Source organism: Nelusetta ayraudi, unplaced genomic scaffold, assembly GCF_046127955.1.
Source record: "Nelusetta ayraudi isolate G7.1 ecotype Tasmania unplaced genomic scaffold, CSIRO-AGI_Nayr_v1 ptg000031l, whole genome shotgun sequence".
Taxonomy (NCBI): domain Eukaryota; kingdom Metazoa; phylum Chordata; class Actinopteri; order Tetraodontiformes; family Monacanthidae; genus Nelusetta; species Nelusetta ayraudi.
The window spans coordinates 5,022,953-5,045,528 of record NW_027466081.1 but is presented as its reverse complement, the minus strand read 5'-3'; the positions used below and the strand labels follow the sequence as shown (position 1 = coordinate 5,045,528).

At 46.4% G+C, this 22,576-nt stretch overlaps 2 protein-coding genes and 1 long non-coding RNA gene across 8 annotated transcripts; 1 reads left to right on the top strand and 2 right to left on the bottom strand.

The window, feature by feature from the left end:
- Positions 1-110: 110 nt before the first annotated feature.
- On the bottom strand, positions 111-16,745 carry trappc10 (trafficking protein particle complex subunit 10). Of its 3 annotated transcripts, XR_012927273.1 has the most exons (24): positions 16,560-16,745; positions 13,977-14,058; positions 13,516-13,651; positions 11,413-11,612; positions 10,534-10,729; positions 10,306-10,417; positions 9,841-10,088; positions 9,313-9,459; positions 8,856-8,970; positions 8,546-8,622; positions 8,228-8,319; positions 7,824-7,964; positions 7,576-7,685; positions 6,704-7,233; positions 6,413-6,554; positions 6,008-6,166; positions 4,863-5,092; positions 4,670-4,770; positions 4,233-4,356; positions 3,930-4,094; positions 3,582-3,762; positions 3,027-3,221; positions 619-2,158; positions 111-566 (listed from the first exon to the last, which is right to left on the bottom strand). XR_012927273.1 is itself a non-coding variant. In XM_076031017.1 (23 exons), exons 1-23 carry the CDS (start codon positions 16,618-16,620, stop codon positions 1,908-1,910), a joined length of 3,795 nt encoding a protein of 1,264 aa, XP_075887132.1. In that variant the 5' UTR covers positions 16,621-16,745; the 3' UTR covers positions 111-1,907. The 3 variants fall into 3 exon arrangements, 2 of the variants coding, with proteins under 2 accessions (XP_075887132.1, XP_075887133.1); XM_076031017.1 differs by having other exon boundaries at positions 111-2,158; XM_076031018.1 differs by lacking the exon at positions 16,560-16,745 and adding an exon at positions 15,212-15,391 and having other exon boundaries at positions 111-2,158.
- Positions 16,230-21,217, top strand: LOC142891462 (uncharacterized). Of its 4 annotated transcripts, none has more exons than XR_012927275.1 (4): positions 16,230-16,386; positions 16,994-17,064; positions 18,355-18,420; positions 19,962-21,217. It is a non-coding gene; the product is annotated as an uncharacterized LOC142891462 (long non-coding RNA). The 4 variants fall into 4 exon arrangements; XR_012927277.1 differs by having other exon boundaries at positions 16,994-17,075; XR_012927274.1 differs by lacking the exon at positions 19,962-21,217 and having other exon boundaries at positions 18,355-18,469.
- Positions 17,420-21,910, bottom strand: cnga4 (cyclic nucleotide gated channel subunit alpha 4). The gene is made up of 7 exons (XM_076031019.1): positions 21,413-21,910; positions 21,058-21,159; positions 20,854-20,960; positions 20,173-20,756; positions 19,848-20,093; positions 18,634-18,799; positions 17,420-18,476 (listed from the first exon to the last, which is right to left on the bottom strand). Exons 1-7 carry the CDS (start codon positions 21,556-21,558, stop codon positions 17,701-17,703), a joined length of 2,127 nt encoding a protein of 708 aa, XP_075887134.1. The 5' UTR covers positions 21,559-21,910; the 3' UTR covers positions 17,420-17,700.
- Positions 21,911-22,576: the final 666 nt, after the last annotated feature.

Genomic DNA, 22,576 nt, shown 5'->3' with positions numbered 1-22,576 from the left:
TGATTTCCAGAACTGTGGGTTTAAAGCCATTCTGTAAAGTAAATCATGCGGGAGAAGAAAAATGACGGCATTTCCAAGGAGACCATTAAAGTACATTTTCAATGCTGCTGTACCTCTAAAATAAAAGCTTGAACCTTTATTTCCAACATCATATTCATCATTCAAACACACTCAGTTCCAATGATTTCTTTTTTAATATAGTTGGCAATCAAAGATGGTCTTGATTTGAATCAGTATTTACAAATCACTATGTACAGCAGTCAGTGAAGAGCAGGAGACTGTGGTTACAATGAATGCATTTTGCTCAGGAAAAGGGTGGCTGATAATCCAACATTCATCCCCTCAAATAAATGAATAAATGAATCCATCATTCATTTATCTCATTCATTTATTTATTCAACACCTGACAGAGTGGGTGTGTGTGTGTGTGTCTGTTTTCCCCTGTAGAGGCACACACACTCACAGAATAAATTAAACACACATAGTACAGAACAATACACTACTAGCAGGTGAGATGGTAGCTAAAGTTTAATGTGCACTGGTTGATCCTCGTTATTAAGTCTCACCTGACCCCACACACACACACACACACACACACACACACACACACACACACACACACACACACACACACACACACACACACACACGGCGTACAGAACTAGCGTTGACACAAACACACAGACACACACACACACCTTCGAATTGAGCCTCTCACGTCATCATCAGTGCCTTTTACATTTGAGATGTCTGTCCCGACATTTGTATTTGTCACAGTTTTTCTTAAAAATAAATAAAAGTTTTGACACACACCTGCCAGAATTTTTCCAGGTGTATTGCAGGCATCGACCCCCACAGATGGACAAGCTGTGCCATTTCTGGTAAACTACGTAAAGAAACCAGGAAACATTGTGCAATTGTATTGTGGTACCACAAATACTTTTCTACCTCATCAGAGCCCAACAACGATGTATTATTTTGGACCAGAATTTCTCGGTTGATTTATGAAGAAAAGCAAATTCTGCAACTTATGTTGGAACTGTAGTCTAAAAAGAAATATTCATTAAAATGTAGATATAGATTCAAGTTTAATAAGACCCAACTTTTTCAGGCTGATATATTAAAGCCTGGTTTCTTGTCTGAGAAAAAGTAAAATGCAGAAATATTTTACCTTGTAACAATACTGGTGCCCTAAATAAAGAGTTTATAGTGATACAATTTATCCTAGAACTACGTTAACTGGAGGGGAATATGTTGCTTTTGTACTGGCAGGACTATAAAAAAAATAATCCATGTTTGGCAATTTCTAACTAACCACAAATGCAAAACATCTCAAACTAAAAGAGCTGATGACCGCTAGAGAGGCACAGGAGCCGCCTGGGAGAGCTTCGAGCACTCAGTCAGATACAGTACTGGAGTAGATGATCAAGGCGAACACACATGTTGAGCTTTGGTGCATCATGGAACAATCAGGACTGTAAATTCTTCAGTTCAGAGGAGTAGGACTGACACCTGATCTGATCAATCAGTCCTTAAATATATATATATATATTTCTATATATATCTATTTATATATTTATTACTATAAATCCATCCGATGAGTTATGTACAAAGTATGGCAGAACAAAAAAAAAAAAGAGAGAGAGAGAGAGAGAAAACAAAAATCTCCGTTAAACATGTTTCAGCGGATGCCGTCGGCTCGTCACCCGGTTCTGGTCCATAAAGTCTCCAGTGATGTCAACGTTTCATGCTAAGGAAGGGGTGAGATTCCACATCGGCAAGCGACAGCAGTCTCCGACGTGGACCCGTGGACCCGGTTCGCCCCCGACTGAAAGTCTCAGCAGAGGTCCGTCCTGGGCCCGAGTGCAGTTCTAAGAGAAGTTGGGGTTGTGGCTCGGCCACCGGGGTCATGTGGCGTTGACCTCCATGATGTGGTCGTCGGTGGTGGGCAGCACCAGGACCTGCCGCGTGTGGCTGTGGTTGAACACCTGTCCGGGGCTGAACGGCTCCAGGCGGGGCATGGCCACACCCTTCTGCTGCTGCTGGTCGCCGCTGCCCACCGAGTGCACGCTGCCTCGGCTGCGGATGCTCGCCGTGTCCGCCTGGTCGTCCAGCGTCTTGTCCAGCAGGGACAGGCTGTCGTTCTCCACGCAGCTGTCTGTGGAGGCGCACAAGATCAAAGAGTCAGTCCACTTGAGTTTGTTACTGGCGTGTGGGTGATATGTGGAGCGATGCAGGAAGTGATTCGAATGCATCTAACAGTCACCTCCTCCTGCTGGCACTCAACTCTGTCAAGCAATAGGTCTTTACAGAAATAAAATCAGTAGCTGCGTTTCCAATACCGCTAGAATTGCGCAAAACCTAAATATCGCAATAAAAAACTGGTAATGGAAAAGCCTAAACTTCGAAAAACCTCTCAAATATGGCTTAAAGGTTTTGATGCTCTAATGAGGTGGTCTTTCACGACGTATCCATATAGAGGTAGACCGCAAAAAGAGTCACGGAAACGCTTTTTTCGCACTTACACGCCACTGGACATAACGTATGGGGTCACGTGACCAGTTCACTGACCAGTGAAAATGGCACAGACAGAATTTTTTTTTTTTTTTTTACAAGTAATCGAAGAGAAAAATATAACAACTATCCTTGACAGCAAACAAACGTAAACAAACAAAAGAAAACGTACTTCTCGTAAATCACGCGGGACGAGATTTTACTTATGCTCTTTTGCTTATGCGCTTCACGCCATATAATGGAAACACCTACAAATCGCAATTGTACTTTGTCGAAATTTTAAAAATATCGCTTTCAATTTTGCGAAAAACTGCAATGGCAACGCAGCTACTGTTTCCACACATGTTGAGGGTCCAACAACACACCAGCTTTGGCAGGGCCCGCCAAAGCTGAGCCATTTTTGTGACAAACTGCAAACAGAGGGCTAAAGTAAGATCATCTGCATTGCTGCTAGATCTGAAAATAGCGAAAAGACAGAACCTTTAATAAGAAACTGGGGCATTGGGCCTTACCAGGGTCCGGCTGAATGGCCACGGCTGCAGTGTGAGGCAGGTACTTCAGCACTTTGATCTTGGGGTAGGGCAGGTGTCCCGCGAACAGGGGCATGACCTCGATTTGCACCTTGTGCGTCGCGTCGGTCGCCATGGGCATTGACACCAGGCCCGAACTCTTCCCGCAGACGGCCCAGTTGCTGCTGCTGTCAGCCACTGTGGGGGCCAGAACACAAGCATGAGTCACAGAGGACTGATCTGAAGACTTTACATGATGAACGTGTAAAGTACAACAGATGGACAGATGTTCAACAGTTGAACAGATGTCATTAACAGGAGCTAACTGTTACAAAATCATCGCCATAATAATACATCATATAATATATTTTCTTCCAGAGTGCAGTTTCAGACAGAGAGTTAAGTTGTTCCAGATTGAGGAGTTTAACGAAGAAATCTTTCATATATATATATATATTAAAAACAATTTTCCATTCTTTCTTTTTTTAGTACAATAATCTTTTGAAACCATAAAATTAATTGTGACTGATTGATCAGGAGGTGTTTCTTCAGTCCTACCTTCATACATGAGCTTGGTGGTTTTGAAACCATCGACCTCGGTCTTGCTCTCTTCCGACAGCTCGCCCTCCCCAGGCTCAGTCAGCCGCGTTATGCACACCTCCAGACCACAGAGGGAGCCGGAGTGACAGTGCTCCTCACCAGCAGGGGGCAGGATCTCAGCTCGAACGCTGTACAGTGTCTGGCGGAGGACGCAGAGAGGTTACTGAAGAGGAAGAAGCCACTTATTGAGCTTCACATTAACCCGTTTCTACTATCTGAGACTTCAGATGGCATCATCGCGGCTGCGATCAAACTCTCAGAGGTATAGATTTGCTCGACAACTCGAGAGTACGAAGGTTGACTCACAGTGACTCTCTCGAGCTGGAACTGGTAGTGGAAGGGTTTGAAAGCGGATACGTCTCGGTTGAGCGGAGAGAAGTCGGCGGAGAAAACACACTGGAGGCAAGACGGCAGGTTGTCCTTCCACCTCACCTCCCACAGGCAGAAAACGCTGTGTTTACTGCACAGGAGCTGCACACAGGGAGCGTGAACGCAAGCGGATGTCAATTCATCTAGTTTAGGGAGGACAGCGTGCGCACTGGTACAGAAAAGAAATAAAAATAAAAAATGGAGCGAAAAAAATGACAGACGAGGTTGGGTCCTGCTTACCTGCTGTTTTTTAGCGTTGAGGGATTCGAGCTCCAGCGACGCGTGCTGCTTCTCCGTCAGCTTCAAGTCCGCCAGCGTGAAGCTGAGATCCGACACGTTCTGCAAGCACACCTGGATGTACTTCCTGTGAAGTCACACGTCACGGATGAGCGGGAATGCTTTTGAGGCTTTTTTTTTTTTCTTACGATGATTACCACCAAACCTGCACGATGTTCTGAACAATCCCAAGGATAACTGGCTTTTGGAAATTTATCAAACAGTAATATGCAACTCTATGGCTTGTCGATTACGGCTTTAGAAAAAAAAGAAAAGTCAATCTTGCAATTTTCTGTAAAATGAATTGTGTGACGTTAGCATGAGAAATAAAGATCTGAAAACGGACGCAATGTCGCACTTTTCATGTTAAAGGGCTTCAGCCAGTGATGAAAGCGACTGACCTGTTCCCAGCAGAGAGCACCGAGTGTTTGGTCTTGAAGGGGATATAGAAGGTGAGGGCCAGCAGCGTGGAGTAGATGGACCAGGGACAGTCGATGGACATCTGAGGAGCGGAGACGGCTCAAGGTTTAACACTCGATTAAAACCACGACGTCGTGTGAAGATCTCGCACCGTGTCTGCTTCAGAGATCTCACCCTCTGATCGATAGCAGTCATGGGTGTGTCCGGGTGGCTGTAGCTGCGCGGCCTGTGCCGCACTTCCCCGTTGGTCAGCCTCTCGTTGGCGGGCCGATCGGCGCCAGATGGGATGACGCACAGGACCTCCAGCTGGAACTCCAGGGTGTGGTAGGGAGGGGTGGGCGGCAGGCTGATGCTGGTCACCTTCTCAGACGACTGGATGGACAGAACGCTTTCACCGATCAGCTCTGAGCACACAAGAAGGGACAGAGAAGGGCGCCATGAAAACAATTTCTTTTTTCTACAGGTCCAGAAAAGTAATTGTACATGTTCTTATTAGGGCTGTTTTAATCGTGATTAATCGCAGAATCTACAGAGTTAACAGCGATTAATCGCGGTTTGAATTGCATGTGTAAAATTCTGCTATTTAGCATTTCAAGGCAGTTTAAACCCCATAATGTAAAGTACTTCTTCCCAGAAATTGGTCAGAAGGGCAGACTACAGGTTAGTAAAAGGGACAAAAAGGCTTACGCCGGGTTTCACACTGGACGCGGAAGTGCCACAAAGCGGTGCGGCCATGAAAATTGTTCACACTAGACACACATTTCTCAGCGATGGTCGACGAGCTGTTGGTGTTGGCTCCCATTCAGAGCTTTTTTTTTCTTCCATCAAGATCAATTTTACATTGTGCATCTTGACTTAACAACTCTTTGTGTGTTTAGACACCCAAAACCTCACCCCCGCCCCGTAGTCAGCCCACTCTGTCACTCTCTTTCGTGTGCGTATGCGTTTCCTTTGTTTGTTTTCTTTTCTTTCGCACTCGGTTTAGATACTGACAAATATAACGTACACAAATATGATCGCATTTATCAATCGCGGTATTTTTGAAAATTGTTTTTATTTTGAACGCGTTTCTTTGAGTGACTTCCGATCGCGGCTCGCGTTCAAAATAGACCAGAAGCCGAAACCAATCGATGCACGACGCCAGCCAGCCGCTTCTGGTGTGAACCCGCCCTGATCTCGGTCAAAATGCAATTCAAAAAATACAAACGTTATGGATTGCATTTAACTAATGGCGATTAATGCGTCAACGCCGACAGCACTGGTTCTTACGAGATGGGTTATGGAGTGGACTGAATTAAACTTTAAAAGCATGCACTGACCTGCTGCAGGGTTGCTGATGTGGGCGGTACAGCTGCTGGAGGGCAGGATGGGCATGGTGTCCGTGTTGCTGAGCTGCAGAGCATCGCCTTTTTTCACAGTGTAGTGACCCGTCAAGAGAGTGAACTTCACCATCTGAGGCAGACCGGCCAAAAGAGGCTCTGAAAACATAGGAAAAAAAAAGCACACGGCGATAATTAAAATGCACAGACGGGGGCGTGAATTAAACATGCAGAGGATTTCTCGTGTTCTTCTAAGCCAGCTGCATTTGAAACCCTAAAAAAAAATATCTTCTAGCCAGTACTGCTTATGAGTTTATCAAACTTTATTCCGCTAATAAAGCAAGAAAACTTGCAGCTGGCGCAAAAATGCATTCCTGTTGTCCCTGTCATGAGGAAGATTTAGACCTGAGAGAGGCTCCACGGTGAGTTGGGGCTCCTGAGAATAAACTTCATACTGGACGGATGGGTAGATATGAGGCAGTACAAATTGCACCTGACCCACGTTGGCATACAGCTGACGCAGAATGTATGTGCCTGGTTGTCCACTCTGCAGAGGCAAGAAAAAAATTGATTACGAAAAACAGAAAATAGACGTTTTAAAACAAAGAAAAACATTTGCAATCTCATTTTGACAAGTATTTTTTAAACATACTATATTTTAAACATTTTAATTGGTGTAATATCAAAGCGTCTTACAGGTGCTGTAAATGTGATGCGGTTATCCCCAGGCTCTAGCGTTACATCCTGCACTTTCAGCATCTGCCCGCTTTCCTTCAGCGCGACAGCCGGGGGACTGACACAGTTGGACGCCGCCATCGGTGAGTTGTTGTCGTGGCGACGCATGACCAGATGAGTGTTTTTGCACACCACCCCAGCGCAGCTGAGAGAATTGTCCGTAGGACTCCTGTCCTGCATCTCGTCCAGCTCCAGGGGCGTGCCGGCCGCTGACGACGGGGGTCCCGCTGACGAGCTGAAGTGATGGAACTCCACCGTCCCCGGGTTCGTTTGTCTCTGCGTCCCCTTGGACCTCCCGTTCGTCCCGCCGCGCTCCAGGTCGAAGTGAATGCTGGCAGCCAGCTGCTCTATGTGCACCGAGATGGGCATCAGGCATCGGAGGGTGAGCTCCACCTGCATGACGGCTCCGGAGTGCACCGAGGCCGTCGCCGGACGGAACTGCAGCTTTGTGAGTTGCGTGAAAACGTCCATGCTGAGCGTCACTTTGTGAGCTGGGATGAGAAAATAGACACTAATTATGATGGAATGTCAGGAATATTTCACTTTTATGAAACAAATAAAGCAAGTTTCTCATATCGTCTCCAATAATCATCTTTGTAGCAAGGTGGCAAGAAATTAAGATGGGCAGGGAGTAGAAATTAAGTCAGATTGGTTGGAGCAACAGTAAACTACTTTTTTAAAAGCATTTTATATTTCATAGAACATTTTAATAGGACAGATCCTCAGCAACTGAGCTACTCTTCACTTCCTGCTCTCCATCTCCCGTCATGTGACGTGTGAAAATTCACTAAAGTTAGAAGATCATTCAGCCTGACAATCGAGCGTGCACTTACACTTATCTCCAGACTTGCCAGCAAAGGTCAGAATTTCCTGACAAAAGTGCTTCCTTTCTTCCGCAGTCAGGTTCACGTCGCCAGCCAGCAAAGCGCTGGTCTGCAGGTAGCTGCGGGAGGTGTGAAGGAGTCCAAACAGTGCAAGAGCGCCGCCCTGATCAAGTAATACCCAGCAACACTCGCCCAGGACGCCTCGCCCCGCAGGGACGTGCACGTTCTCCCACAACACTTTGCCACTTTAAGGATACTCATCAGTTCTGCCCAGCAGCTTCTGACATTCGGCGATCTGTTTCCTGGTGTGAGTGACGGGGAGGCTCCAGCCCTCCGACACGTACGACTTGAGGGCTTCCTGCAGGAAGGTTTCGGCCCGCTCAGGGTCGCCCTTCCTCCTGATAAGAAGCAAGCCGCACGTTAGCGGCCAAACGCAAATGCAAATTAAGATGAAGATAGAGCCGTCCTCCATGATGAGTTCAGGGCTCCGTTATCAGCATCAGTGTTTTCAATTGTTCTGCCTAATTAGACCCCTCCACAGTGCCGTGTGGGCATTGACAAGTGAAAAACCAAATTAATGGTCTTGGGGAAGGTGGCTAATCAGCCAGAATAAAGGATAGCACGCAGACGGCGCCTGCGTGGAACCAGAAGGCGTCCTTACATGTGGAACTCGGCAAGGCTTTTCCCCACGAGCCTGGCAGACCGGAGGCGGGAGATGGTCGTGTACATCTCCAGCGCGGCCTGGGAAAGCTCCTGATGCAAGACGTGAGGGGGGGAGGGGGAGAAAGAAGCAGTGGTGAGGGTGGAATGAGGAGATAAGAGGCAAGAGAGATTCAGAAGTGTTTCCTCATCGATTTAAGGATTACATCAGAAAAAAAAATTTAATCGCTGAGACCCCGAACCCAGAGAATAAGCTTCCAACTTCCGCTTTTACAAAGTACTAACATGAGTCGAAGTTACAGGGAAGAAAAGAACTTACAAGGTAGTGCCTTTCAAAAGCCTCCACAGATGACAAAGCTTCTTTAAGCTTTTTGTAAGGGCTGTGTAAGCTGTTGACTGTGAAGGGAGACAGATGAATATAAAATAGTTAAACTTTTATGACATCTTCAGGCATGAAAAAAAATATTTCAGCAACACAGAATATCTTGAAAAGTCCCTGACAAAAACCTAACAGCGTCTCAAAGCAAGACCACAGAGACGGATTTGGTTACACTCAATAGATAATAATAGCACTTCTCTCAACTGTAAGTGGTCGGACCTGGATGTACCAGAAAGAAAAAAAAATGTACCAGTTTCAGGTCTCTCATCTCCCAATCCAGCCAGCAGATCCACGGTCCGGTTCAGGTCCTCAGACGTGGGGCCTTTCTCTGACACCAGGCCACAGAGCTCGCCAAGGGACTTCAGCTGGAGGCAGGGACAAATCAGGAACAATTAAAAAAAAAAAAAATGCATCAACATCTTGTGTTAGCCTCAATAAACTGCTAGAGGCTGATGATAATCTGACACAGTTTTTTGAAGTGCAAAGGCATCATTTCTAATTTTACCAAGTTGGATTATAAATAGATCAGCATCTGGTTTGAAACGAATCACGCTTCATATCAACAAAGGCTCTATCTTTGGCTTAGTTATTATTCAGTTGTTTTCAGGCTTTTTGAAATACAAGCATCTCACTTGGGGCTATTAAAACGAACAACAAACAAAGCGCAGAGGTGAAATTATGTTCGGTCATTTAGCTGCTTTAGCTACCTTGTCAGTGGCGTACGCCCACAGGCCGACCGTATGGGAGCAGTTGGCGGCGAGCTGAGCTTGATCGCAGCAGCCCTCGATCCTGTGCAGAACCTCCAAGCAGCTGAGGAACACCCAGCAGTCCAGGGCTCCGTCCAGCACCGACACCTGCCCAAAACATTGGACAGTTCAGTTTCATAAGCTCCTCTTACATTACCATTGACGCTCCAGAAACCCATCACAGAGCACATTTAAATTAAGGTTTAATAAGTAAGGTTTCGTGTTCAGTAGGGCTGTCGAAGTTAACGAAGTTGACGCATTAATAACATGTTAATAACACTTTAGTGTTAGTGTTTGAGCAACTGGCTCCGTGCAAAATAAACATAAAAATATAAATATCTTGTTAAGTTACATATAGAGTAGGGTAAAAAAAAAATTGCAATTCATTTCCAATTAATTGCGAGTTAACTGAGGACGCTAATGCGATTAATCACGATTAAAATTTTTAATCAACTGACAGCCCTAGTATTAAGGTTTGACCAGGTGTACCTCCAGCAGGCGCAGCTCTTGGACACAGTTGTGCAGAAGCTCCAGGGCTCTCTGGGTGACCTCCCAGGGCCTCTGGAGGAAGATGAGTAAAGTGCACTGGCGTGAGAACAGGTAGCTCCTCAGGTCCAACAAGCTGGCCTCGCCGCGCTGGATCCCGTCTCTCTTCTCCATGTCGATGGGCCGCCGAAGCAGCAGGCCGCTCCAGTTGCGCACCGGGGCGCAGAAGGAGCCGAGCCAGTTCGCCGTGTCTGTGGACGGTAGAAGTCTGGTCAGGCACGACCAAGAGTGTGGTAGTACTTCCCTCATGTCTTTTTAAAAGGTCCCATATTAGCCTTCTTCAGACCTTTCTGATACTTGTCCCAAGTTAGAGATCTATGGGTGAGTTCGCTTTAACAGAGTCAAACACAAAGACCTGAAGGTGGGGACAATATGGGACCTTTAAAGGAAAGGACTGGGATGTTTTACCTCCAGCTCCAAAATTAAGGACATATTGGGTAAAAAGAGCATCTAGCTCGTCATACTGGACCAAGGCATCTTCAAACTGCTGCAGCATCTCAAAAACAAAGGCCAACTCTTCCTGCAAGTCACACACACAAAAAAAACACACTGAGCTGGAAACCTACAGAGTTAACTGCAAAAAATCAATCCTAATCCTCCAGCTGCTAATCCTGTGTGTGTAATTCATCCAGGTACCTGGACCATGAAGTATTCACAGAAGCTCCAGCCCGGCTGTGTGCGCTTCTCTCGCAGGGTGCGCATGTCGTCTTCGAAGCGGCCCAGGTTCTTGGTGAAGGACATGAGGAGGAGAGTTCGCAGCTTGAGCAGCAGAGAGCTCCAGGACTCCTGAGAGCGCGACGACTCCTTCAGAGGATCTGACAGGACCACACACCTGCAGGGAAGAGACGAGAGACGACCATCAGTTTGTCTCTTTGGCTGCGTTTAGACCGCAGGCGAATCCGATTGAAATCAGATTCCTTCTCAAATCCAAACAGGATGTGGCTCTGTTCAGACTGGGCCACATTATTGACCCATCTGACAGGTTGCTGTAGCAACGACGTCAGAGCGGAGGCGTCGTCCAGCGTAGCGTGTAGTGAGTGACGTCATATCATTGCGAGAGTGGCACTTGTTGCGATCCAGGCCCTGGAGCTTGGCTTGAATGGAGCTACAGTATCTCCCCACACACTGATGAGCCAATGAGTTTCCTCCTCTGTCCAGGGACTGCTGCGGTTTTCTACTCCTTCTGTCTGCTCCATTACGTTACAGCTCCGCCCCTGGAATGGCGCTCTCTGGTGGCACATTGGGTGGGTCTTGCGTCAAGTAGAGTGGAGTCACGGACAGTCAAAAGCCATCGGTGTGTTTGGAGCTGTTCACACTGAGACACATCCGTCCAAATGTGATTTGAAGCTACTTCCCGAAGGTGGTTTCAATCTGTTTTTGCAAAAGTCGGATTTCATGTGATTTGTGACTGTTCAGACAACAAAAGAGCCATCCGGTTTCAATCAGGATGGGCTAAAAATCGGATTTTGGCTGGCAGTCTTTGTCCCCTCGCTGACCTCTACACACCGCCCTCACCTGTCGTTCTGCTTGTTGCAGAAATCGCTGCGGATCTTGTCCACGATGGACGAGCGCGGCAGGATGTTGGTTTTGTTCTTCTTCTTGTTGTCGTTGCTCTCGACGACGATGATGACCCAGTCTGCCGAGCCGTGCGCCCGCAGGCTGTTCTGCCACCGCATCATGTCCTCCTTCACCATGCCTTTGTACGCTTCTGTGTCCTAAGGAAGAGATTACAACGATTACTGCAGGCTCAGTGCCACACAAGTGTTGCGTCAATAGAGGGCACGGCCCCATTGGAGGTTTTCAAAGGAGACTGAAACTATGAAAAGAATGCTCACCAGCCCTATTGATCTTTTTTATTTTTTCAAAAGAAGAAACACAACACCAAGACAAGTAGATATCAAATATTCCAATGGGCAAAGTAAATATGAATTTAATTTTCAACTTCAGAACAGTGAGTTGTTCTTGAGAACACAAAGTCCTGAAAGGCCCTTTTTAAAAACCTCACCTGTTTTATCACAGCAAGCAGACACACTAATCATACTTGGCCAACACTTTCCACCGGCAGACAGCCGGACTGCATCGGAGCTTTTGCGCTCAACGGGAACCCTGTCAGATATCCGCGAAGCGGTGACTCTGCGTCTGATTGCAGCGATGACGCGGCAGAAAGCGACGCCGAACCTTTAGCGCGTTTCATTTCAAACAGTGAATCAGCCGAGCGGCAGAGTCTGGCTTCATTATGCAACAGGTGCGATGGTTCCGCGTTTCCTCGCGCTCAGCTGACTTTGACGAACTCTGCGTCCGCGAGTCAAACAGGTTGGTGCACAGGCTCCGGGGCGGCATGCAGATTAAATCATTTGGTGCGCTGTTCTTTTTCCGCAGCTCAAGTGACAGATGGAGGAGTCGACCTGTTCTCGCCGTCGCGCTGTTTATTTAAAGATCTGCTTGCTCCTCGGGAAAAAAAAAAAAAAAAGAAGAAGGAGGAGGAGGAGGGCAAGCTGCATCAACATTCGTTTGGCAGATACCCTGAAGGCTGTGTGGGCGCATACAGATTTTTTTTTTTTACTCCTCATCCTGGATTGCAGCACTTTCTAGTTCTTAATCTGCGTTCGATCTGATGACTTGTTAGTTTCGCAGAGCGAAAAGTCACGTCAGGGAGAAAATCCCGCGGCTGATCGGGCATCTCGCTTCGCCACGCAAAGCCCCGACTTTTTCTCTTTGGCGGTCTCGCTTAATCCCTCGCAGGAGGCCCGGTCCTCAGGAAACGTTATGAGTCACACGCTGATGGCAGCACTTCCTCTGACTAACCAGCTGCTCAATCAGCAGCAGCGTGTCCCCCTTTTGCACTCCAGTCGGCTTCCTCGGAAACGACTGTTTCCATGCGGTCGCCGGGGCAACGGGATTTTTAGGAAAACATGCGGCAGGCAAGCGTGTTGAACGTCGCAAAAGGCGATTTGACTTATAAACAACGAGCGCATGACCAAAGCGAAAACGCCTCATGATGAAAACAGAGTCAGTGCATTTCGGCTTTTCGGTTTGCTGCTCATGTAGCCGAGCCCAGCGAGCCCAGCGAGCCCAGCTGACTGGGCAGACGTCGGCGAAAAAAAAAGGAATCACGACTGGCACCCCTGCAACTTGGTTTTATTAAAACACACCCACCTCGCTACAGCTGAAATATTGACAATGGACCAACTCAGCTGCATGCCAGTAAGGTTTCAGACAGCAGCCTGAATATAGGGGGCGAGGTAATGATGAGAAACGTTCAATATAATGTGCAGCCCTCAGCACGAGGCAGGAAAACAACAAGACACACAAGGGGCGCTGTGACGCCACTTTTTTTTTTTTTACTCCAGATAAATAAAGCAAAATCTTCTGCCAAAAATCTAACAGGCTGAATTTTGAATTTTTTTCATTAAAGTCACTGGAGAAATACTTTTTCTTAACGAGCTGTGCTAAATAAACTTCAGCCGGCCTCCAAGTACAATTTTTTTAATTAAACTTAAGTGTTTGCTTCTGGCCACCCGCATGTCAAACAAATACAACATTTTACTGTGACCGTGGACAAATGAGACACATCTCCACTAATTGGATTTCAGTGGATTTACAATGCGCCACACTTACACAGCAGTCGGTCCAGTAGATGTGGAGGAAAGGGAAGGTGAGGAGAGCCTTGTTGCCTTCTTTGGGGAGGAGCTCCTCTTTGAACTGGACAAAATTGGCTTCGAGGTGAATCATTTTTGGTGCGCGGCCGTAAGTCCTGCACAGAAACGACAGGAACGTTTTCAGCAAATCTGGCCATGCAGTAACTGAAAAGACACCTGCTATTTTGTTTCATGTTCCTTCACATTAAGATATTATAATAAAGTCAAACACTGCAATAACTGTGACACTGACACAACAATCCTGAACGGCAAGTGTAGCTTTCAGCGCGGCAACAGTAACATTTTCACAAGGAATTCAAGGATCTACAAAACAAAGTGAAATCTTGTTTCAAGGCGGCCCATTGTATCCTTTCCACACCATTTGTACTTTTGTACTGCTAAAAAAAAAAAAGTGCAATGAGCCTTCAAGGTATTGCTCACCTCCTCCATTCCATCGGCTCCCTGGGAAGCTGTTGGGCCAATGAGGTGTACAGAGATGTGAACAGGCTCTGGTCTCCGGCACCTGGAATAAAAGGGTCACCATCAGTGAATTAGATCCCATCCTCCTCGACCCTGGAATCTGAACCACCTCAACAACAAACCCCATATCTAAATTTTTAAAAAAAATTCAGTTCAGTTTGTTCAGTCCTAAAAACTGCACAGCGTGGAATGCCCTCTATGCTGAGACCTTGACACATGACTAGAACATCTCACCATTCACCTGCACCCACAAGCACAGAAACATATTTTAATAATTAACACACACACACACACACACACACACACACACACACACACACACACACACACACACACACACACACACACACACACACACACACACACACACACACACACACACACACAGTGAGTCATAATACTCCTCAGAATAGGTTCAATTTTAAGAATGCAAACAAAAGACACACCCTTGAAAAGCACATTTTTAAGACATCACAAGGACCCACATTTGTGTAAAAAAAAAAGTCAATTATGCAAACTAACAGTGTCTCGGGAATAAAACGCAAGGCCCTCAAAGTACCTCTACATGGTTTCATAAATTACGTCTTGACTGGTAATCTCCCAGGAGCTTTTTTTTTTTTTTTTTTTTTTTTTGCAAATCAGGAATCAAATCAACAATTATAATCGTAAACGTGGATCACGCGGGGAGATTCTTAGACGTCACACCCACAGTCGACGAGAGTCACTCCTCTTCACATGACTCCTAGTGGGCTGGTTCATTTTTGAGGTTGAACTCCAAACGGCAATTTCATTTTCAAACCACTGACTGGTGCAACTTCAACGGTGATAAAGGGTGACTTTGTCCCAACAGGGCGGAGGAAGCGCCTGACCATTAAAATTCATGAAACGCATTTTACGTAACATCACAAGGGTACCTTACCCGGGACCATCTACAAAGTTCGGCGAAAGTAAACATCCTGCAGGATGAACGTCAGCTATAAAAACTGTCGCTGTACTCGACTGAATTCCAGCCAGCAGGAGGGAAAACAAACATATAAGCGCTCTGCAGAGCAATTAGCTTCATGTGCCCACTGTTTAAACAGCTGGACAGGTATGGAGAGATACTAGTTATGGGTGTATGGTATCTGCGTTCTGCTGTACCAACAATATTGCAATGCCAATGTTTGAATATGGGTTGGGGGGACATAAATATCAACCTTTTATATATCTGGCAGCCATTTTGAAGATCTTTCAATTCTAAGTTGACGTAAACGTGATGACACTATGCTCTTTAACTTGATTTCACGGGGCAAATTTGGCCATTTGAGGCTCTTGAAACTCCAATGAAACTGAAAGCTGCACATCGACCACCACAATATAAAATAGCACCATGCAAAGCCAAGCACATACAGATGCACCCCAAAGACCTCCGTGTGCTTCTAACATACAAGCCCAGTCAAAAATATGACAGCTAGAGCACAAGGCTCGGGCAAAACCAGAAGTGGGGAGTTCCTGCTGTCAACCGATTGCTCAATTCACGCTCATTTCTTCAGTGTCACAGAAAATACTATTTCAACCGTAGTGACACATGAATGTCTGTCAGGTGGGTTTTTTTTTGTTTTTTTTTTACCCTGTAATGTCTCAGTGCAACACATAGCATGCAACAAAAACACCAGGGCCAAGTTTGTGTGTTTCATGAATAAAATTAAACCACTATTTATATTGGGCACTGGAACATCTGATTTTTACAGTCGGAGTAGCATCAAACGACAGACAGGTTGGGTTACACTCAGCCTGGTGGCAGTGAGGTGTGATCATTTCTAAACCTTGTGACCAATGCTGACAATTTTGGAAGGAAACACATCGGCGCATCCAACAAGCGCTGGGGATCGCCAGGCGTGCACATCAACAAAGTGACACGTCCTTCAATTTCGCTTTAGATCACGAACCAATCAAAAGGACCCTGCCATGGATCGTGCCTCGAAGCGAACCCACACTGCCTTCGTCTACGACTGTAGTACAGTAGCACGGCTTGGCACCTCTGTGTTAATATACAGAAACGCTGGAAATGGCAACCGGTGCCAGGGTCGGCGCCTAAAATAACCCTGCCTGGAAGCTTCCGCAAGGCTCCAAGGGATTTATGAATGGCAAACCGACCCTGGCGCCATCACGTCACGGTGCGACAACTGTGCGAATGGCTTACGGGGATAAATGGGGACGTCAATCGAGGAACAACGTGATTACTGTGCCCCCCAAAAACTGCTGCAACAAGCCGTGACGTTGTGCCACAAGCCGGGGCCTGTTGATCAATGCAAGCTAGCTGGCTGGCTGGCTGGCTACGAGTGCAACGTCCCATGATAATATTAAGCACCGGCAGTCGTGCTGCTTGAAGGTGCGAATACTGTAAAACCTTGTTAAGTCGTAATTAACCCCAACCGCAACACAAGCAGACGGCGTCTCCCGCCACAGCGGCGAGCTAAGCTCAAATCAGCAGCTAATACAACTAGCTGCCCTGCTAACTGTCAAGCCCAGAGGAAATTAAGACAGAGCGACTCCTCCACTTACATGTCACAATTGGTTTATTCTCCATGGTGTAGATGATCGGTTTCTCGTCTTGACTCTCCATATGTGTTTGCCGCACTACTCCATGAACATGTCATACATACACAGCTTTATTATTAGCAAATGCTTATGTATGCAGTTGTGTTGAATCGATGGGGCCTGTGTCCCCTCTGCACTTCCGGGAAGTGCGTAGCCAATGCGTCATTAAAGGGACAACCTGTGATTTTCTTTTCGTTTCGACGAAGACTGCAGGTGTATTATTGAGGAGTTCGTCTTGCAATTGATTTTTTTTTTTTTAATTCATTGTAATGACGTATCGTGGTATAGTATAATATAATACATGAATTTATAGGCTTTTTATTTAACAAAAATAACATGTTCTGCCAAGCGTTTTAAGTCTTGCCCTAAAATTCATGTTTTACTCTCCACACGTTCAGAAAAGGACACAAACCGACCAGTCACCAGGCAGTCTCAAAGATTCGACAAACACCTGGCTGACCTGAGACAGGTATTGTTGAGGTGTCAATGCTGCTTTGCCACATCACAAAGGGATGATTTCTAGAACCGTGTATTTTAGCATACACATGAAAAGTGGGTAGGCAATGCGTCATTAAAGGGACAACCTGTGATTATTTTATTTATTTATTTATTTATTTTTCGACAAAGACTACAGGTGTACTATTGAGTAGTTTGGCTTGCAGTTGATTTTTTTTTTTTTTTTTTAATTCGTCGTAATGACGTATAGTGATAAAATATAATATGATGGAAGTATTATCAGGTTGTGATCCATTGCCGTCATTTTTTTGCACAGAATGTTGCAAGAGCTTTTTCATGCCTGCACTCAGCAAAAAGTAGCAATTTAGTACAATCTGGTAGTTAGAATTGTAAAAGGAGAAAAACAAAATATTTATTCTGCAACACAGAATGAGGAGTACGGAAAAGGGTTCATCTGGAGGATGTGGCTTAATGAGGGGAAACAGCATTTTAATGCAAGTAAAATTTAGTGATCTTAGATTTTTTTATTTATTTTTTTGTTCTGAGGGACAAGTTGTGTTAAGTTGTCCAACTGTGCCACCAAGTTATAAAACACGTAATCTTTCATTAAGACAGACTAATAAATGCAGATAGTTATTCGTTTTCAGAACTATGTCTCTTGCTTCTCATCTTTTTCTTCTTCACTGTTTTCTCCATCGTCTTCGGCTTCTTTCTCTCCTTGCCTCTCATTTGAAGGCTCAATCTCTGCTCCGTCTCCTTTCCCGGGTCTGTCATCTCCCCTCTCTCGGTTTTTCTCAGTCTTGCTTTGCTGCTGTATATCATTTTTCTCTTTCTGCCCCGACGTGTCTCCCTCAGCCATCCTTTCCAGGTCATCCTTTGTACTTTTGGTGCTCTCTCCATCGCCCTCTTTGGGCACGTCCTGACCCTCCTCCCCGTGCCCCAATTTTTTCAGCTTCGCAGTCGAACCCTCCTCTTCTTCCCCCTCTGCTTCCTCTCGCTCCATCCCAACCTCCCCTCCCACCCCTTCACCTCTTCCATGGGCCTCCTCCACAGCCCCATCCTGTGGGAAATGGCGCTGCAGCGCAGCCACCTCCCGCTCCAGCTGCTCCACCCGGGCCTTCATCTTGCGATTGCTGGACTCTAATTCCACCATGAGTCGGGCTAGTTTGGTCTGCAGGATCTCCAGTTGGCTCTCCAGCCTGTTTATCTTGGTTTCCACTTTCTCCGCCTCTGCCTCCTCCCCCTCCCCGCTCTCCTCCAACATGCCCATCTTAGTGAGGATCTGTCTGCCTTTCTCCTCCAGGTGGCGCTTGGCCGCAGGGAATTCGGACAGCACATCTGTCAAGTCTTCTTTGGACAAGCTGAACAAGTCAGAGTGACCAATGCTGCGAATGTTGGCAGTGCGCCGATTGCCTGACTTGTTACCTAAAAAAAATACATTTTGTTACTTCACTATCTTTTTTCTTTAGCTCAAATAAAATCAATGTAAACAAAAAGGGATTTCACAAGATTTTCACGTTTTTTAAAAAAAGAGGAAAGCATATTTTGAGTTTGCAAGATGCCTGAATGCGCATTGTTTTACCTTTGATGTTGAGGATGCTGATTTCCCCAAAGAAATTCCCCTCACTCAGCACAGCCAACTCAGTGGCTCCATCGTCCGCAACCACAGCAAGTTTCCCCTCCTTGATGATGTACATTTCGTGGCCTACATCGCCTTTCCTGCACACATACTCCCCAGGGCAGAACACCTGCAAGGCCAAAGAGATGAAAGACAGAATAGTGCAGTCAGAATAGACTGCTTTTGGATTGAAGATTTCTTTAGATTTACGGTGAATGGAAGGATGGATGGATGGAAGGGTGGATGGATGGAAGGGTGGATCAAAGGGTGGATGGATGGATGGGTGGGTGGATGGAAGGGTGGATGGATGGATGGAAGGGTGGATGGAAACGTGGGTACCTGAATGGAAGGGAGGATGGAAGGGTTGGTCGGTGGATGAAAGGGGGGTGGATGGAAGGTTGGATGGATGGATGGATGGATGCAAGGGTGGGTAGGTGGATGAAAGGGTGACGGACAGGGGGTTGATGGAAGGTTGGATGGAAGAGTGAGTGTGTGGATGGAAGGTTGGATGGAAGGGTGGGTAGGTGGATGAAAGGGTGATGGAATGGGGGTTGATGGAAGGTTGGATGGAAGGGTGAGTGTGTGGATGGAAAGTTGGATGGAAGGGTGGGTAGGTAGGTGGATGAAAGGGTGATGGAAGGTTGGATGGAAGGGTGGGTAGGTGGATGAAAGGGTGACGGAAGGGGGGTTGATGGAAGGTTGGATGGAAGGGTGAGTGTGTGGATGGAAGGGTGAGTGTGTGGATGGAAGGTTGGATGGAAGGGTGAGTAGGTGGATGAAAGGGTGATGGAATGGGGGTTGATGGAAGGTTGGATGGAAGGGTGAGTGTGTGGATGGAAAGTTGGATGGAAGGGTGGGTAGGTAGGTGGATGAAAGGGTGATGGAAGGTTGGATGGAAGGGTGGGTAGGTGGATGAAAGGGTGATGGAAGGTTGGATGGAAGGGTGGGTAGGTGGATGAAAGGGTGACGGAAGGGGGGTTGATGGAAGGTTGGATGGAAGGGTGAGTGTGTGGATGGAAGGTTGGATGGAAGGGTGGGTAGGTGGATGAAAGGGTGACAGAAGGGGGGTTGATGGAAGGTTGGATGGAAGGGTGAGTGTGTGGATGCAAGGTTGGAGGGAAGGGTGAGTGTGTGGATGGAATTGTGGATGGAAGGGTGGGTAGATAGAATTCTCAGACCTGAGGTGTCAGTTTGAGCACCAGCTCCTCCAGCAGACTCTTCTCGCAGTGCTGGAAGATGGTGACCTTGGACAGAGTGGGTAGATGAACGCTGACAGCGATCTCTGTCCTCAGGTGCAGCGGCAGCTGCTGCAGGATCTCGTTCTCCCGTATGATCTTTTTGTTGATGTGGAGGTGCTGATACCAGTTGTCGATGCGCTGTCGAAGCTCCTTGCTGATGTGGTGGCTACGCAGGTATGCCTTCACCTACAAGGGGAAGAAGAACGTCTTTTAAGATTAAAATCAAATGTGGTCTCAGATGGTAAGTAGCTGTCCCTCAACGTACCAGCTCGTGGTTCGGGAAGAAGACGTTGTCTCGGTCCCTCAGGCTTGTGATGACGTTGCCGACGTTCCCGACGATGGAGGCGAACACCAGCACGGCGATGAGCAGGTCGGCGATCATGAACAAATACTCCTCCTCCCTTTTCGGCAGAGGGGTGTCTCCCACCGTGGTGAAAATCTGAGCGGAGAACCAGAAGCAGTAGAAGTACTGGCGCCGCATGGACGCAAACTCCTGGTGGGTTATGTTGGGGTAGACCCAGCGATCACTCCCGAAGCCAATGTAGCTGGAGAGCGCGAAGTAGAGACAGGCGTTCCAGTGGATCAGCACGAAGATGTAGATCATGAGCTTGGAGATGCGGAAGGTGTTGGGGTAGGACGTCCGCGTCTCCATGCGGTCCAGGGCCTCGTTGAGCCGGGGCAGACGCAGGAGGCGGTTGATGCGCACCATGGGGGTCTGGACGCCGAAGACAAAGTAGAGAAGGTCGGTGGGCAGCAGCGAGGTCACGTCCCTCAGGAATCGCTTGGAGTGCAGGTAGCGCTTCTTCAGCTGACCAGGGTCCAGGATCAGGATGCCCTGGTCCAGGTAACCTGCAGAGGAAGCAACGCTGCCCTTTGTAAGTTGCAATGGAGAAATGCTTCTGGTAAGATTGGTGTCTATTATGGCACAACGTTGGATTCTAAGCACCTGTGCGGACGGTGATGATCATGTCAGTCATGTACATGAGGTCTGACAGGTAGTCCAGCGTCAGCCACACGGGCAGGTAACTCAGGGCAATCATTGTGAAGCACGTCCTGACAAAACGTGACGACAGACGAGACACATTTAGGAGACGTGTGTCCTTGGGGACGTTATGTACATTTTTCCACACGGCTCATCCAAGGTTTCTACCTCAAAATAATGATGACCGAATTGTAGATAATGGGGAAGATCATGACCTGTAGCCAGATGTAATAAAAGTGCTCCGCCGGATCGACCGACCACTCCCTCCAACTGAGGATGAAGAGGGGAAAACAAGTGGAAGCAAGCGGTTACATCTTAGCGCTAACTTGAAAATGGAACAACATTTTCTGCCTTGCTAACACTACACGGGGAATGTAATACAAACATCCATCTGAATCTTGTCAATTACAGTCATAACCTTGATTTGGTCCAAACAACAAAAACAACACTAAAGCTGAGAAGACAGCATGATCCTTTTAAAACATGAATACAAAACATTGAAACTCTTAAATATTTAACTCACTTAATTTTAAACTTCGGACCCAGATGCGTGCCAGGATTCTCTCCATCCTTGACTCCTTCTTCTCCGTCCGCCCCCTGCGTGCGATGCCACCTGACAATTCGCTGCCATCTGTTACCTCTCAGACTGACATCTTCTGTTTTGTCCATTCTGGAAAAGCAGTCCTACACTATATTTACTCACATATTTCCTAAGGTTACTTCTGTAGCTAAATTGTCCTTTGCTCACCAACATGGAGCAGCATTACCTGAGAAGGGACCAGGTGCAGCTCAGCTCTGCCTGGTGATTTGGGTCTCTATGGAAGGAAACCACAACAGATGTCGTGTGTCCTCAGAGAATTCCTCCTTCGCCTAGAAAACCTGAGCGGTCGGCTCATCTTGTCAATAAAACACGCAGAGTGCACAGAATACAGTGGAATGCGTTTGTGTTGTCTTTGGAGCGTATGTGAATACCACATTAACAGAAAAATTGTAATAATAAAAAAAAAAGACCCGTTTTATAACAATGAACACAAACATTTTAAAATTACCACACAGCTGATAAATAATTACAAACATTAATCCTTAAAATAATCAATAACCAAACAAAGAAAGTTGATATTAGTTAACTTGTGTAAAGTGGTTTTTTTTTCTCCATTCCATCCATCCATTTTCCATACCCGCTTAGTCCCGAGGTCAGGGTCACAGGGGTCTGCTGGAGCCTATCCCAGCTGTCTTAGGTGTTTTTTTTTCTAATGAAAGCAATTAGTATTTGATATGATGAGCATGATGAACATATTACAATTATTGGCGAGACAATAAATAATTCATATGGACTTTACCATTACATAAATATGATCATTAAATAATCTGAGATTTGTTGTGACATCTCATTGTACAATCACATATATCACTAATAATAGGAATTTGTTAAAACCAGGTGATCTACTGAGGATGCATTTAATGTCAGTTATCCACTTATTTTCATTGCAGTATGGTTTCTCACCGCGAGATGTCACTGTAGTGTCATCTACTCTGGCCCTTCATCCATGTGAACGAGGGGACTATTTCATCCAACTTGATTTTCTTACCAGTTACTCACCAGTGACTGAGTTACTGCCGAGATCTTTCTTGGACAGAAGCAAAACCATACAAATGTTTTTTTTGTGGTTAACTTGACGTCTATATC